Below are 14,899 nucleotides of genomic sequence, written 5' to 3' on the forward strand. Positions count from 1 at the left end.
AAGAGGTGCGTTTCTCTGCTCTGCCAGTGTAGAGTATGACCCATCACAGGTTCTTCCTGCTTCCAGCACTGCAACGCTGGGTTTGGGCAGCGTGGGTACCTGGAGACTGGTCCCAGGTAGAATGCTCAAGCCAGGATGTCATTACACTATCCATGAAAGGCTTCCTGGTGTCCCATAAAGAGGCATTTACCCCATGGCTGGGGAATTAGGTTCCAGCTTCAGCACTGCCTTCCTTGAACCCTGATCATAACTGGGTCTCTTCTCTGTTTTCAACACCTCTGTATTTATTTGCCTTATTACTAATGTGGAAGGGATGCTGCTGCTGAGGTTTTCTGCGCAGATAATATTCCCCACCTCAGCTTAACAGTACTTTCAGACAGTGGGCTATGGTATCTTCATTCTTGTGGCTTTCATTTGTGGGAAGTTTCAAGAAGTTGGAATTGAAAATAAGGCTCAGTGTGCGGCATTTGGTGAACTTCGACTCTAGCCATTGACTGTCTGACAATACTAAGCTCTCTCCCCAAGGCAGTTGTTCCTTTTGGTCATAAGTCTTCTAACCTCTTAAATGCACATGCTCAAGATGTGATCTCTTCAACAGTGCAGTCTAACCTGGAGAGTCCTTTCAGGCCAATGGGATCAAATAAGTCCATTTTCTAGCTCATGATTTTCCAAGCTAGTATGGAGAAGCAGCAGCCTCTTCTGAGGAAACTCCTACAGTATTTTCAGGGTTACAAGTTCTCTTTTCAGTGCATTACAAAACCAAGCTCTAGATCAACAGTTCCCAATGTTGGGTCATGACGCAAATGGGGGCTGCAGGGGGCAGTGCTGGTGACGTTGCGCACAAAAGAGCCATGTCCCATGTTGGGAGCTCCGCCGGCAGGCGGTGGCAAAAAAAGGTTGGAACTACTCACTGCTCTAGATGCACATCTTGGGTGCTGTACTAGTTTTTATGAATTTGCTGGGGTTTTTTTGTTTGTTTTTTTTAAGTCTGCAGAAATTCTCATACTCTGTGGTGGTGGGTCAGTGCTAGGCGTCCGCAAGGTTTTGTACAGCAGTGATACAGGAACTGTTTCCTTGTACATTTTAAATTCCCTTCTTACAGAACAACTTTTGTGGCCATGCCCTTCATCTCCACTGAACTACATCACATTAGCACGGACTTCATCAGCCTCCAGTCAGGGTAAAGGTAATGCATCTGCACATGGGACAGTTGTGTTTGAAACCTATATGAATAGCCGATTTGGTTTTTGTTTCCTTAGACTTGGAAGGTGCCAGTTAGGAGGAAGCTTTGGTTGAGAAACCTTGCTTGGGGTAGACTGGCTAAGAGTCCTTGAATTGGGGCCCAAGCCATTGGATGAATGGATGAAACCAAGGCTGAGGAAGAAGAACTGAAGTTGGACAAATCTGCAGTAGCAGCTCATTCCTATTGGCCTGGGTGTTGCAGGCTTGAGTACAAGTGACAATTCAAAAGGGACCAACACAGTTGGGAAGTCTAAGAGGAGCCTCAGAAGGGAACTCTGCAATGCAGTGTATAATACAATCGCAGGCTGTACTGCACCTGCATTTTTTTGGGTGGGTTCTGCCTCAGGCCCTGGTCTGCAATTTGAAGTGTGTGGGGTCCTGATAGCTGGCTATTTCTGTTTGTTCAAACAGCTGCCTAATTTTAACTATAATGTCACCTAGCCTCAAATTTAATTAGTAGCTGAGTGAAATGAGAGAATGTGAGCACCTTTATAGATGTGCTAATCCTACAGCAGGCTGTTCCCTGGTCATGCCCTGAGCAGCACTGGACTTGGTCTTGTTTCATCAGAGATGTGAGCCTATTCCTGGCTGCAGCCTGTTGTACAATGTACAGCTCTGTGGCATAGAGCTGCTGCTTGCCATAGCCTTGGGGCTAGCAGCTGTCCCTGCACACCCTGAGGGAAGGGTGGCTTTTGCTGTGTGAGCAACCGCAGGCAGAAGATAAGGTGGCAGACTAGCGCAGCCCAACAAAAAATAAGTAGTACATTTATTGCTACTTCTAGCCTTTATTCAGACACTTGTGCTCAGCTGCGAGAGCCAAGAATTTCTCCGTTATCATCATCATTCAATGTGAATGACATTATACATGAATCCAGTGCAGGAAGTGGGGCTCTCCTCAGCTTGCCTCTTCTGGCCTTTAACAAGGTTGAGAATGGGTTTTGTTCCTCTTTTTTCCGACTGCACAAGGTTTACCCTTCCCCAGGGCACATGGAATAAAATACTATATTGCATGTTATATACATTTACATACAATGGTAAATGCACCATTTAAAAATACACAATACCTAGGGCTCAATGAAAAAAGCTTGGTTGAAACAGCTTCTCTTCCCTGATGGGGAGGGGGGAAAAATCATGACAGTTGCAGAAATTGCCGTAAGTTATGTACGTTCCTGGCCAGAAAGCTCTCGGGGAGCCTCTGTCTTCTGAAGAAGAAGCATTCCCCCACCTTCTCTCCTGTGTGCATAATGCTGTGGGGTGGGAGAGAGAACCTGCTGCCTCCAGAGGCTCCCCTTATACATGAGAAGTGCCCATGGCTCAGCCAAAGAGAACTTAAGAATGTAACAGCAAAATGAAGCAGCAACTGTTTCAGAAGTGACTCAGTCCCTTGCTGCTCTAGAGTGCCTGATCAGAGTAAGACAAAACCCCATGGCATAGGTGACTAGCTGTGGTCTGAAACAGGCTTAAGGCCTCACCTTCTGCCCTTGCCTTCATTTGGATCCTTTTTCATTTAATGTAGGCTGATGAAGCCCAGGTCTGTTGATGTCCCCACCAAAGATGGTACTGCACAGCACCTGGTGGGAGGGGAGGCTGACCTGAAGGAGCCCTGCTTGGTTATACTGGGCCACAAACCACATTTAGGAGCTTCAGCAGGCAAAGGCCAGTCACCCACACAGAGTTGTGTGAGAGCAAGCAAGAGAGCGCACACATTCTCATTTCTGCCTTAAAACAAGTGGTTTACTTATGGCAACTTGTGCAAATCTCTGCCTCATCTCCCATGGCCCCGTAACTTTACTCACTGGACACAGGATCATGACAGCAAGGCTGCAGGCAGGGAAAGGCAATTTTCATACCACTGGAGCAGGGCCCAGACTACTGGGTGCAATTCTGAGGTGCCACACAGTGTCAGTGGCACCAACCTCCAACACACAGAGAAAGTGGTGGGACTGATGCCTCTCCTTGCCTCTGCTACACTGACCTACACCCTCACTTTGCTCTGTCACAGCCCCACCTTGCCACCCACCAGCCAAAGCACAGGCCCCTCACACCAAGTCTGTTTCAGTAGTGTTACTGGAGTAAGGTTTTAACGCTAGCCACCATGCTTTGGGTGCTCTGCACATAGTGGGCTGTATACAGAGGGCTACCATTCTCCTTTTTCCACCCCCCCTTGCCAGCCTGCTTTGCTTGGAGGAGGGGGGTGAAGCCCACCAGAGGTCTGTGGTGCTTCTCTGCTTGGGAAGGGGTGAGGCAGGTGCTGAACTGGGAGTGATTGCATTTGCTCTGCATTCATCTTGCACAAAGCTATGTGACAAACCATTAATACTTAAGGGCCCAATTTGCACTGTTGCCACATCCTCTGCGTCTTGGTGGGTGACACGGACAGAGGCAGCAGCCCTTGCCGGGACAGGAGGAGGGGCTCTGCACACGTTCCCTGCTCCTGCCCTTTTGTCCAGTATTTTTTTTTTTGAGTGACAAGAGATGGCAGTGTAAGGTATTTCCACTCCGGTAGGAGTGACAGCACTATATGGCTGCCAGTCAGGCTCAGCTCCAGCTGGCATTCTGCACTTCTTCCCGGAGCCATGTCGGAAGGGGCTGTCCGAGTCTGTTCATCAGCTTGGATAACTCAATGTTGTGCTCCCGGTAGAAGTCTCGTAGGAACAGCCGTGACTGCATGGAGAAGGTAGATGGTGTTAGTGAAGGTTAAATAATGTCTTGCCCTCAACAACACATTCCTCTAATGCAGAGGTCCCTGTCCCCTGTTGTTCCCTGCTGCTGATTCAGCGACAACATCTCCTAGGAAGAAGAAAGGCACTTGCATTCAGGCCTGACCATGCACAGTGTCCCCACTGCTCTTTGGGCACCACAGTTTTTGCTTGAGCAGGCTACTCACCGAGGAATCCATATCGGGATATTTTCTTCCTTTACTCTTTCCCAGGCATTTTGTCTTCCCCCCCTCCAGTACCTGGCACCAAAAGCCTTTTGCCTCATCAAACCTGAAAAAGACATTTATGTTAAAAATCAAGGAGTACATGAATGTCTTCCTTTCCCTTAGCTGAGTCCCTGTTCAAGATTTTTAAACGCTGATGTTTCATTCTGTGCTGTTTGCTTCTTCTGAGCACTTTTTTTCAGTGTTGACAATGAAGGGGGAAAAAAAAAGGTTAATTAGAGTTCTGTAGGAGCTAGTGTCAAAAAAAAAAATCCTGGTCTGTATTGGAGTTAGACTACCATCCTATTGTGCTCAAAACCTCAGCCTTGTGGTTTTAAACCAGCACAGGGAAAAATATCCTGTCCCCCAGCAGCTACTGTGATAACAAGGTCCTGAATGAGGCATTACTGTACTGAGAACCTCACTACCCAGCAACAGGGCTTGGAGAGGCTGACTTTTAGGGAGGGAGGCTTCTAGGGCAGCATGAGGGGCACCTGTACTCCAGCATGCATCCTATGGTCTATTCTGGCCTACAGGCACATACCCAGAAAGTCAAACTCGGGTAGTACAGCTCCTAAGAAGAGTGAGACCTCCCTCCCCAGTACCCACTCAGCCCATTTCTAGCTCTTGAGAAGTGACATAACCAGAAGGGCCCAGACTGGCCACGGTTTCCATCTGGTTTTGGAGGCAAGGGTTTAATCGCTCTGTCAGGGTGTCTACACCAACGGCTAAGGGTGTAACAGTTCTAAGGCAGCCTCCCCATGCTCCTCAGTTGCAAACTGCAACCCTCTGCAGAACCTTCAGACAGCTGGTTACAGCCCTTCTCCCCCGAAGGGCAGTCATGGTCAAGCTTCCACTGCTGTGCCTCGCCCATAACTATGCGCAATGTTGTGTGCATACTGAAGCATCCTTACTTGAGAGCCTGGGTGTAGTTGAAGAGTGGTATCACCCCCAAGAACTTCTGGATGCTGTCCATGATGGAGGCAGGGTTGTGCCGGAGCTCCTGACCATCCACAATCAGAATCTGAAAGGAGACCCTCCATGAGCTTCCTGGGTCTGTCAGTTTCTGTCATGCACCCAGAGAAGGAGCGTCTCTGGGGTTGGGCTTTCGTGAAGGAGCGCTGTGCAATCAGATGCCTAGAACAATTGCAGACCTTGGCTCAAGAGCCTGTTGCTTCTTTTTTTTTTTTTTTTTTTTTCTTTTTTTTTTAACATGCTGCTCTCCACAGTGTTACAGTTCCTTTTCCTCCTCTGAGCATGGCTGACAAACACTGGCTTCTTGTCACAAGAAGCTATATTTAATTGGCAATTGCTCGCAAGGAATAAATTGGGGGCAAGCTCTGGGGAGCTGAGGCCTAGGGTCATGTAGCAGCTGCTAGAACAGGGGTGGGCAAAATCCTGCTCACCAGGCCATTCTAGCTGGCCTGCAGAACCCCTAAAAATTTAGAAAATTAATATTTATGTTCCTGGCTGCCTGTCAAGATTACAGGAGCAGTAGCATGCAGGGGAAGCTGGTGGCAGGACCCTGAAGCCCAGCAGCAAGGCCTGCCTAACCCCCTGCCAACCAGAAGCCTCACGCCTAACAGAGGCTTCTCGCCTGGGCCCCTGGGGCTTTTCCCGCCTCCCTGCGCCTGAGGGAAATTTATAGAAAAAGTCCTGCGGGAAATGGCAGCTACAGGCAAGGGTAAGTGGCAGCAAGCAGGAGTGTGGGGCCTGTGCTGGTACCCCAGGGCCAGGAGTGGGTGGGGGAGGTGGAGGGAGGGACAGAGTGTGGGGGTGTGTGTTCATAGGATGAGTCCCACTTGTACACCCCACCCACACATGTACCTACACTCCCTCTCACACTGCCAGACTTGCAGACTGCCACACCCACACCCCCTCACATACCTCAGCCACCCTTTCCCCCCACAAACCCCATACCCACCCACACCTCATATATCCACACACATGCACATGTTCCCTCACCCCTAGCCACACCACCCACACCCTCCCCCAATAATATACAAGAGTAAGACTTCATTTAAGCTATTGTGCAGTCACCCCTGTGTACACTACACAAACACCTATAAATCAGGACAAAAATATTTTTTGAAATCAAATTAATGAATGTCTTAGATGTTTGCTTTTTAGACTATAAATTTGTTGGGTTTTTTTTCCTAGTTCTGAGATGGCAAAAGCCTTTGTTAAGTGATGTACTTCCAGGGGAAAGCGGAGGGACTTTTGGTGGCAAAGGTCAGGGGTTAGGGGGTGGAACTTCCAGTCATAAGACAGGAACTAGGGTGTAGGGCACCTGTCAAGGGATGAGGCTACCCATGCGGCCTGCGACGGCTTGCCAAAACTTGCCCTCCCCCCAAAATAATTGCCTGCCCCTATGCTAGAAGCTGCTGGCCACAGATGGGTACACCAGGCATACTGGACTGCGGCAATTCATCTCTTCAGATGAGCTTAGCAGCTCTTTTTTTCAGCCTCAGAATGGGAAGGCTCCTTTTTTTGTCCTGGCCTCAGACTGTCATACTGGAGTGGAAGTGAGGAAGTGGTGTTTAGAGGGGGTGGGGGATGACAGCCTCTCTGTGGCAGATTTCCAGACACCAACCAGTTTAAATACCCTTGAACAATTTGTAGAGTCTTTTCCTATGCAATTAAGTTTACTAAAACAAAGCCCAGTAAGAAAGAGTGACAGGGAAATAGCCCCCTTTTGTATAAAGTCACTGCATTGTTATAGTATTTTTGGTGCCTTTTGCAATGCAGAATTCTTCCTCCTAAAAACTGGTTTTCTTAAATGAATGTTGCTGACAAGCTCTTATAACCCCTTTTCCATCGCCCTGACAAAACCCTCTTACTGCCAAACCCATGCAAGCTGACTGCCTGGGAGTATAGGTTGAAACCAGAATGCTGTTTTCATTCAGTCTGGTTAAACCACTCCATTTACAATGAGGAGGCAGGCTGAAGCATACATCAACTGACAGTTCTCCTGTTCCTTCCCATAATTCCTCTTGTGCACCCAGAACAGCCAAGCTTGCTCATAGCAAAAGCATGCTAAATCATGCAAAACCTAAATCATGCAAAAGCAGCATAGGATGCACCTCCAGACATCTTAGTGACAAACCTAAGTGAAGTTCCAGGCAGGCTGCAGTGGCTTGAGCAAAAAGAGAAAGCTGAGAGGGGACTTGGTAGCAGCTTACCACTACATCAGGGGAATACATCAAGGGCTCAGCTAACAACTGTTCACCAGGGCACCCCAGGGGAAAAATAGGAGTAATGGTCACAAACTCCTGGAAGACCATTTCAGGCTCAACGTTAGGAAAAACTACTTCAAAACTACAGGGGTGTAGGTTGTAGTCATGTTGGTCTAAGGACACAGGCAGATTCCATCCAGGAAGAGCACACACCAGCTGCAGAAACTTCCTTAGCTTGGCGAAGGGTTTTTGAATCCGAAAGCTTGCTTAATAACTGTTTTCCAACCATTTAAGTTGGTCTAATAAAAGATACCAGATTCACCCAAAGAACCTTGTCTGCCTACTTCAAAACTAGGGTGTCCAGACTGTGGAATGAGCTCCCTCCAGAGGTGGTACAGTCCCTGGAAATCTTCAAAAGCAGACTGGCCAGCCATCTAGTGTGGCTGCTTGAAGTTGGGTTAGGCCAACCTGGATGCTGATCTTACTATGCAACTCTGCAGTGACGTCATGTCCACAGAGTCTTATTCTAACCAGCCTTAGTCTTTGTCCTGTGCACCAGCTGAAGAAGCCTGGCCAGCAGACTTTGCCATGATCAGACGAGCTCCCTAGTTTCACCTTTTCAGAGCACTTTAAGTTTTTGTGATGAGCTCAGCTGAAAAGTTTTCAGTGTAATTAACAGCTGTTTCTGATTCATCCTTCCTGCCATTATTTTAAAGTCTTGTCACTAGATAATACTGCTAAGGGGATCTCTCTCTCTCCCTCCTGTTTCATTGGTACTAATTGGCCAGCTATTAATTGAGACAGATGCATGCTCAGCCATGTGATGACATACTTCAGATTGATGTGGATCCTTGCTGACGCCCCCAGTTCTGAACATAGAAGCAAGTGCGGTCTGGCTTCCTGTAGCTGCTGCTGCCACTTTTAAGTTAATAGTGGTGGTGGCGGGGGGCATAGTTAATCTATAATTTCTACCAGGGTTCCCAGTTGTACATGCAGGGTGTGGAGGAAGGGATGTAACCTGCTGACCTCTAGCTGCACCACATGCAGTCTGGGCAGAGCTGACATCAGCTGCTCTTTGCTCTCCATGGCTGCACCATGATTGGTTTGCTCTTGTCAGAGTTGCATCCTGCTGCCCACATAGGGCAGGAGGCACTGGTTCTGCTCTAACAGCCAACACAGAGCTCTGCTTTCCTGCACTCTCTCCTCCTGTTCTATGGCAGGGCTGTGTGCAAGAGAGAACAGATCCACCCGCTAGAGTCAGTTATTGCTTCTGCAGAGAACAAGGGCCAAAGGTGCCTGACAGGAGGCTGTGGGAGTGTGAGCTCCCCAAGAACAACTTTGTCAACAGAGGCTGAGTCCTGGGCAATCAAAATTTATGGTGAGCAGAAAACTCAGGTTGCTAAGATAGTCCCTGACCCGAGCACACAGGAGAGTTAAACCTCTTGTCCTAACGAAGGTGGCTTCATGGATTGAAATGATCTGCATTTCATGTTAATTATCTTCAGGAAATTGATAAACAGACTCCTTAGCAATAAAATGCACCCTGAGCAGAGTTACTTGAAGCTAGGAGCAATCATGACAAGCAGCAGATCCTAAGGCCTCCCTTTAGAGCCCTGCAAAGGATGGCAGGCAGCTGCACGACCCCTGGATTCCGGGGATACACACTGCCTTGCTACTGCTGGACATGAGTCCTTTGTGGGTCTTCACACAGTGCAGCACTACTGGGGTGCTCACAGCCACCTACACCAGGAGTGTCAAACATGACCCATGGAGCCCTGGTGCTGCTCCTTTTGCTATGCCAGACTGCTCTCCACCCCATGCAATGTCCAAGACATGGGCCACCTGTGGCACTCGCTGTGGTCAGTTTCAGGCTGCACTGCCCACGCTGCTTGCTGCCTATGCCTCTGGATGGTGCAGGAGGCATTGCCCAGGACCTGAACCCAATGCGTGGTGTGGATGGCACGGTCCAGGACTGGTCCAGCAGGGCAGCCTGGCAGGGCCAGGTCTCAGGCTGTATTGCTTGCCAGGGCCAGTCCTGGGCTTCAATGCTTACTGGAGCTGGTGCCCTGGACCAGCTTGGGCAGTTGCTGCTTACAATGGATCAGGCATGCAGGCAGAGGCATGGGGAGTAGATCCATGGGCCTGATCTGGCCTGTGGACCAGCCCTGCGCCATTCATCTGGCCTGTGGAGCTTGACACGCTGCTCTAGACACTGATGCTGACTCTGCTGCCTGTAGATGCTGGATCCCAGCTGAAATTCTGAAATGTGTGGGGGCAGGATATGATAAAATATCCAACCTCAACCCTTATCAAGTCACACGGGAGGGCAGGAAGCAGCGGACTAAGCCATGAGGTGAAGTGACAGCAGAATGAGAGGGACTGCATAGCCCTTGGCTCTGCTGTCACCATGCTGGGCTCCAAGAAGCCAGGCCACTTTCTTGCCCTCTTCCCCTTTGGCACAAGGGCCTTCTGTCACTCCTGAGAGCGGCTGGTTTCCACGCAACACCATTCACTGACCCCAACCACCCTTTTGCTACAGGTGGTAGCACTCATACCTGCCCTGGGGGATAGTATGTCAGCCAGCGCTCTAGGTGTGTCGAATACCATCCAGGGAGCAGGCATCGGCTCTGCAGGTTACGCAGCTCCTGACGGGCCTGGGCTTTCGCAGAGATCACTTGGTAGAAGGTGTAGTTGAGTGCCACAGGGTCGTTGTGAGCACGCTGGTGCTGGGGAACACATGCACATGGTTAGGAGACAGGGACACAGGATTCTGCCTCTCCCTGAACAAACACATCACTATACACCCAACTGGCTCCTAGCACAGACACACCAAGTCCCTGGTAAACATCAAACTCTCTGCTGTCCAAAACTAGGACCAATTTGGCCCTCCCTCCTTGCAGAAATCAGTGTACTCCCTTTCCCCAACTAGAACACATGTGCAGCCCAGCCCAGCAGAGGGGAGGTACCTGGTACCAGGAGTAGGCTCGGTCGGCGGGGTTAATCAGGACAGAGATGATTTTGGCTCGTGGGAGCAGGGCCGCGCCACGCTTTGGTACCACCTCTGTGTCAAAGTAGTTGGCACTTTTCTCAAACATGAAGTCTGTGCTGGCATTGGACGGGATGGGAAAGAATTCCATGTACCTGCCAAACAAAGCCAACAATGAGAATGAGATGGAATGGAGTGAGGGGGAGGATGACCAGCAGGAAACAAGTATGTGACCCATTCGCCTCCTCAGGCCTCCACGCTGTACCTGGCACTCACAACACCAGCACCAGCTACACAGGAGCTTGGTGTGAATGGGCACATAGGCATCAGAGAGGGGCAGACTTGGACTGGGGGCACTGCCAACAGCATCTGGGTCCTGACATCAGGTAGGGAACATAAAGGGCTAAGGCAGCATTTTCTTACTTGTGGGGCACACCCACTTGGGTGGTGGACAGGAGTAGCTGGAGGTTCCAAGTAAGACGCTTGCTCCTGGAGTTTCAAAGAAAACCCTGTAAGAAGTGAAGGATACTCCAAGAGTTTCACACTCACCTGGGACTTAAGAAAATCAGATTCAAATTCCTGTACTGCCATGGACTTCCTGTCTGATCCTGAGTAAGTCACTTAACCTCTGCGTAGTGGGGATAATAGTTGGGGCCCACCTCACAGGAAAGCCACTGCAACAAAGGCTGTGAGGTTCTCAGACCTTAAAGGCCTATCTATGCACAAACCCCCTGAACTTGAGCACAGCAGTGCTTTTTAACAAGCTGCCTGGCTCACTTGGGGGGGGGGGGTAGGGCAGGGGGGGGCATGACATAGGCTAAAAAACCCAAGTGAGGACAACTTGTTAGGTGCTAACACAACCCCTCTGCATCCTGGAGGCAGGCCAACCTCACTCTAGTCCTAGTCCTCCAGTACCTTCATACAACTGCCCTTTGCACTTGGCAGTATGGCTGTGAGATGATTCTCCTAGTGGGCCACTAGGGCATCCCAGAATTTCCTAGGTGCCCAAAAAGGTCAGGCAAATTCTCCCAAAATTCACCAGGGAAGATTTCATGGAGCAGCTTGGCTTAGTGTAGCCCAAGGAGCCATGAGATATGTCTGCAGCAGTCACGCATGAATTAATGCTGTTTGGACACAGTGGTGCTGTTTTTTTTTTTCTTTCTACAGTAAAGACAGACCTGCAGAGGGAGGTCTGCATTGGAAAGGTGCTAGTTTAATGATACTGCTACAGTGTCAGTGGTATAAACCCCACGTAGAGACATTTACTGTTACACCAGCCTACCCACACCAGTGAAGGTCCTTATGGACACATACACACCCTGGCCACGTGGAAGTGATGCAATGGCATCTACCTGAGTTGATAAAGTGCCTACACAAAAGCACCCAGGTGTCAGCTGCCCCATACTCCACCCAGGTGCAAGCTCAGATGCTTTCAATGCTTGGGATGTGAACACTCCTAACTATTCCGTAGCTTATCAAAGCACATAATGGAAGTGTCCCATATTATGGAGATCTCTCCAATGTGCCCTGAGTGAGCAGATCACTTAACACCACATGGCAGGGCTGGAGGGACAGGTGCAGTTCCATTTTCCTGAAGGAAAGGGTGCCAAACTTCAAAAATTTAGGCAAAGTTGGGCTATGGGCAGATGTGATTACAGACTACATGTACTGCCAGGACCCAATGCCCCAGTGGGCTGGGGGCTGGAGAGAAATGGAGAGAAGTTTCCTGTGAGGATGTGAGTGGAGCACCTTGAGATGAACCCCAATGGGCAGAAATGGGAGTGCAAAAGGCTGAGGTGGATGGAGCAGAGAGTTACTGAGAAGCGGACATGACTGCAGGAGTGCAGCTCATACACTGACCAGTCAATTCCTTTGTGATAGTTGGGTCCATTGAAAAACTGGATCTCTTCAAAGGTGGATGGATTGGGAAAATTACTGGTGACAGCAGGGTGCATGGTCAAGAAGAAGTGCACAGCTGTGGTGCCTGCAAGAAGAAGTGATGGTTAATGGACCCTGCATTGTTCTGAAGACTAGGAAATATGGGTATTTCTATACAGCAAAAAGCCCCCATGTAGCTGTGTGCTGGATGGAGCTTGGAGTCCCAGAGTTAGATACTGTAATTCATGTTAAAATAGCCCTGGATAACTCAGCGTTATCTCAAGCATGCAGCTTTAGCCAACAGGGGAGCCTGGGGAAGAACCCAGGCTGCAAATCAGAATTAAACCCATGGCACCATGTCTCCACAGCGATTGAACCTGATTCTAGTTGGCCTGTGTTTTTTCGCAGCCCAAACATCACCTTAGGGTGGGATGAAGCATTGTCAATGCTGGCACAGGGGCAGCAGGAGTCCAGACTGCTATGGGCGTGGGTGAGAGTTATGAGGAAGGTTGGTGTCAGTTGGTAGCTCTCTGTGGCCTGGCCTAGCTGGGTTAAGGATGGCCCTGGTCAGCACAGAAAGGTGAACTGCTCCAGCATGTGGGATACACACTGCCAAGGCTGCAGGCAGATCAGAAGAGCTTCACAATGGAACGTGGGTGGGAGGCAACAGCTTGGCTGGGGGAACTGCTTCCTGTGGGGTGGAGAACCCTGTTCTACGCAACTGACTGGCATCTGTTGTTTAAGTGCCCTGCAGAGACAGGCCAGGGCTCTCGACCTGTTCTCACTGAAGAGGCTTTGTCAGTGGGTAGAACTGGCTCCTTCGCTCAAAGACTACATGCCAGGTCACTGCTCACAACTGCAATGACCAGGAGAGTGCCCGTGATATTGATGGCCTCATCAGAGCCCAGATGGGCACAAGAATGGCACCAGGGGGCACCCAGTATTACCTCTTCTAAGCTCTTCTGAGTATAGACATAGGTAACACTCATAGCCCTATCAAATGACACTGATACAAGCAAATATTATAATAATGCAAATATTACCTCTGACTGATTCTACAGGAATACCAGTGTAGCAAAACTACTCCATCTTTAACCCTATTCATGGTTCGAGTTGAAACAGTTCAGCTCACTTCTAATTCATAAGGTATGTATATCTGTAGAAGCTCTACTGGGCCAGGTCTCAGGTCTAGGCCAGGTACTGCCTGGGATTGATCTTTAATGGATTATTCAAATTTTCAAAAAATTACCAGTTTTTTGAGGTCCAACGATGAGGAACTTGGGGAGCCGATCACATGTTTTCTCTTTGGACCAGATGTCCTTGTGCCTCTTATCATCACAGGGATTCTGCAGGATAGTGAGCAAAATTTGGTGTTACCGATGGAGCTGATGCCAAAAGGAGCAGTGGATATAGAGGGCCCTCAAGGGACACTTGTGTAATACATAGGGGATATTTCACAGTCACGTCACTACTTCACCGAGCACCAACAACACACGAATAAAGATGCTGGAAAACACTTTCAAAAGCTCCTACATGAGTTAGGAGTCTGAGCTCCTTTTGCAAGCTTTACTGGTGTCCTTGCCCTATACACCCAAGCCTGCACAACCTAGTACCATCGCTGCTGGGCTGAGAAGCATTTTCTTCCACACCATGATGTTAAAACACAGCAGCTGTGAAGTCCTGGCAGACAGACAACTCTATCACCTTCAGTTAATTTTATCTGCTCATTAACATGCAGAAAACTGCTGTGCTGGGATGAAATGGAATAAGCATGTTTTTATTTAACCAACATGAATTCTGTGGTGTGAAATTACTTCCAGATTAATCACGCTAATATGTCTGCAAACTTTTCCAGCACCAGCCCTGCCCCATGTGCTTACCTTTCATGCTAGCTTGCTGTAACTACGCTGGGACCCTCAGCTATCCCTGTGGCTGCAGAATGTGCCAGGCCAATAACTTTTAACAGCTTCCTTTGTCCCTTCAGCTTATGCCAGGAACAGAGCCCACTGCAGCCTTGCCTCCCTCCCCTCTCACTCCATGGCTGTGTGTGCTGGAGTAGCATCACTATGGAAATCTCTCCTTCCCCATGTGCTGCCCTAACTTAGTGTAGGACATGCTTCTTAAAAAGATCCCAACCTGCCTCACCTGCCACAGTGGGTTCTTTTCCTGGGGAAAGATCTCAAAGTACTTCTTGGCCAGCTGGATTGGGGGCAGAGTCTGCAAGCGAAGGTTGGTCCAGCACTGTACAAACTTGACCAGGCTCTCGAAGGTGTACAGCCCCAGCCGGTCATTCCCGTAGTTGGACAGGTGGGTCATGAAGATGCTGATCTGCAGGCAGGGAAAGACAGTGAGTGTTTAAGTGACAAGTAAGAATTCCCTCTGGCCAAGCATGAAGCTCTTTCCTTCTCAGGGCCAACACGGCTATCTGAGTTGAGGTAGATGCATTTCTCATAGATGATGGCTGTCCTCCAGTGAAAAGGGAGTACAGATCCACCCCGTCCCAACCTGCCCAAAGCAATGGAAACTCAGGAGAGAAGGCAGGAGCTCCTCCCCCATCCCTAAGTAGTGTCTAATTCTGGAAAATGCCAAGAAGAAAGCCTGCCGTACAACACAGCGCATTCCCTGCCAACCCCCCACAAGGAGCTGTTAGTGTTAGAGGAACCCTTCCACAGCTTCCCCCTCTCATGTGCCTCT

At 49.3% G+C, this 14,899-nt stretch overlaps 1 protein-coding gene across 13 annotated transcripts in view; it reads right to left on the reverse strand.

Moving 5' to 3' along the window:
• Nucleotides 1-1,944: 1,944 nt before the first annotated feature.
• Nucleotides 1,945-14,899, reverse strand: part of NDST2 (N-deacetylase and N-sulfotransferase 2) — a 254,323-nt gene continuing 241,368 nt past the window's right edge. For 12 of the 13 annotated variants that reach the window (XM_090057086.1, XM_090057084.1, XM_090057085.1 and 9 more), the window contains 8 exons: nt 14,351-14,533; nt 13,455-13,551; nt 12,188-12,311; nt 10,308-10,482; nt 9,897-10,067; nt 5,080-5,189; nt 4,130-4,232; nt 1,945-3,906 (listed from right to left, as the gene is read on the reverse strand). In XM_090057086.1, coding sequence (XP_089913212.1) covers nt 3,781-3,906; nt 4,130-4,232; nt 5,080-5,189; nt 9,897-10,067; nt 10,308-10,482; nt 12,188-12,311; nt 13,455-13,551; nt 14,351-14,533 — 1,089 coding nt within the window. In that variant the 3' untranslated portion in view covers nt 1,945-3,780. Of the gene's footprint in view, nt 3,907-4,129; nt 4,233-5,079; nt 5,303-9,896; nt 10,068-10,307; nt 10,483-12,187; nt 12,312-13,454; nt 13,552-14,350; nt 14,534-14,899 lie in introns of those variants that run through there. The other variant, XM_090057089.1, reaches the window with a different exon arrangement.

Source organism: Crocodylus siamensis, chromosome 7 (assembly GCF_052110815.1).
Source record: "Crocodylus siamensis isolate JL-2025a chromosome 7, ASM5211081v1, whole genome shotgun sequence".
NCBI classification, from domain to species: domain Eukaryota; kingdom Metazoa; phylum Chordata; order Crocodylia; family Crocodylidae; genus Crocodylus; species Crocodylus siamensis.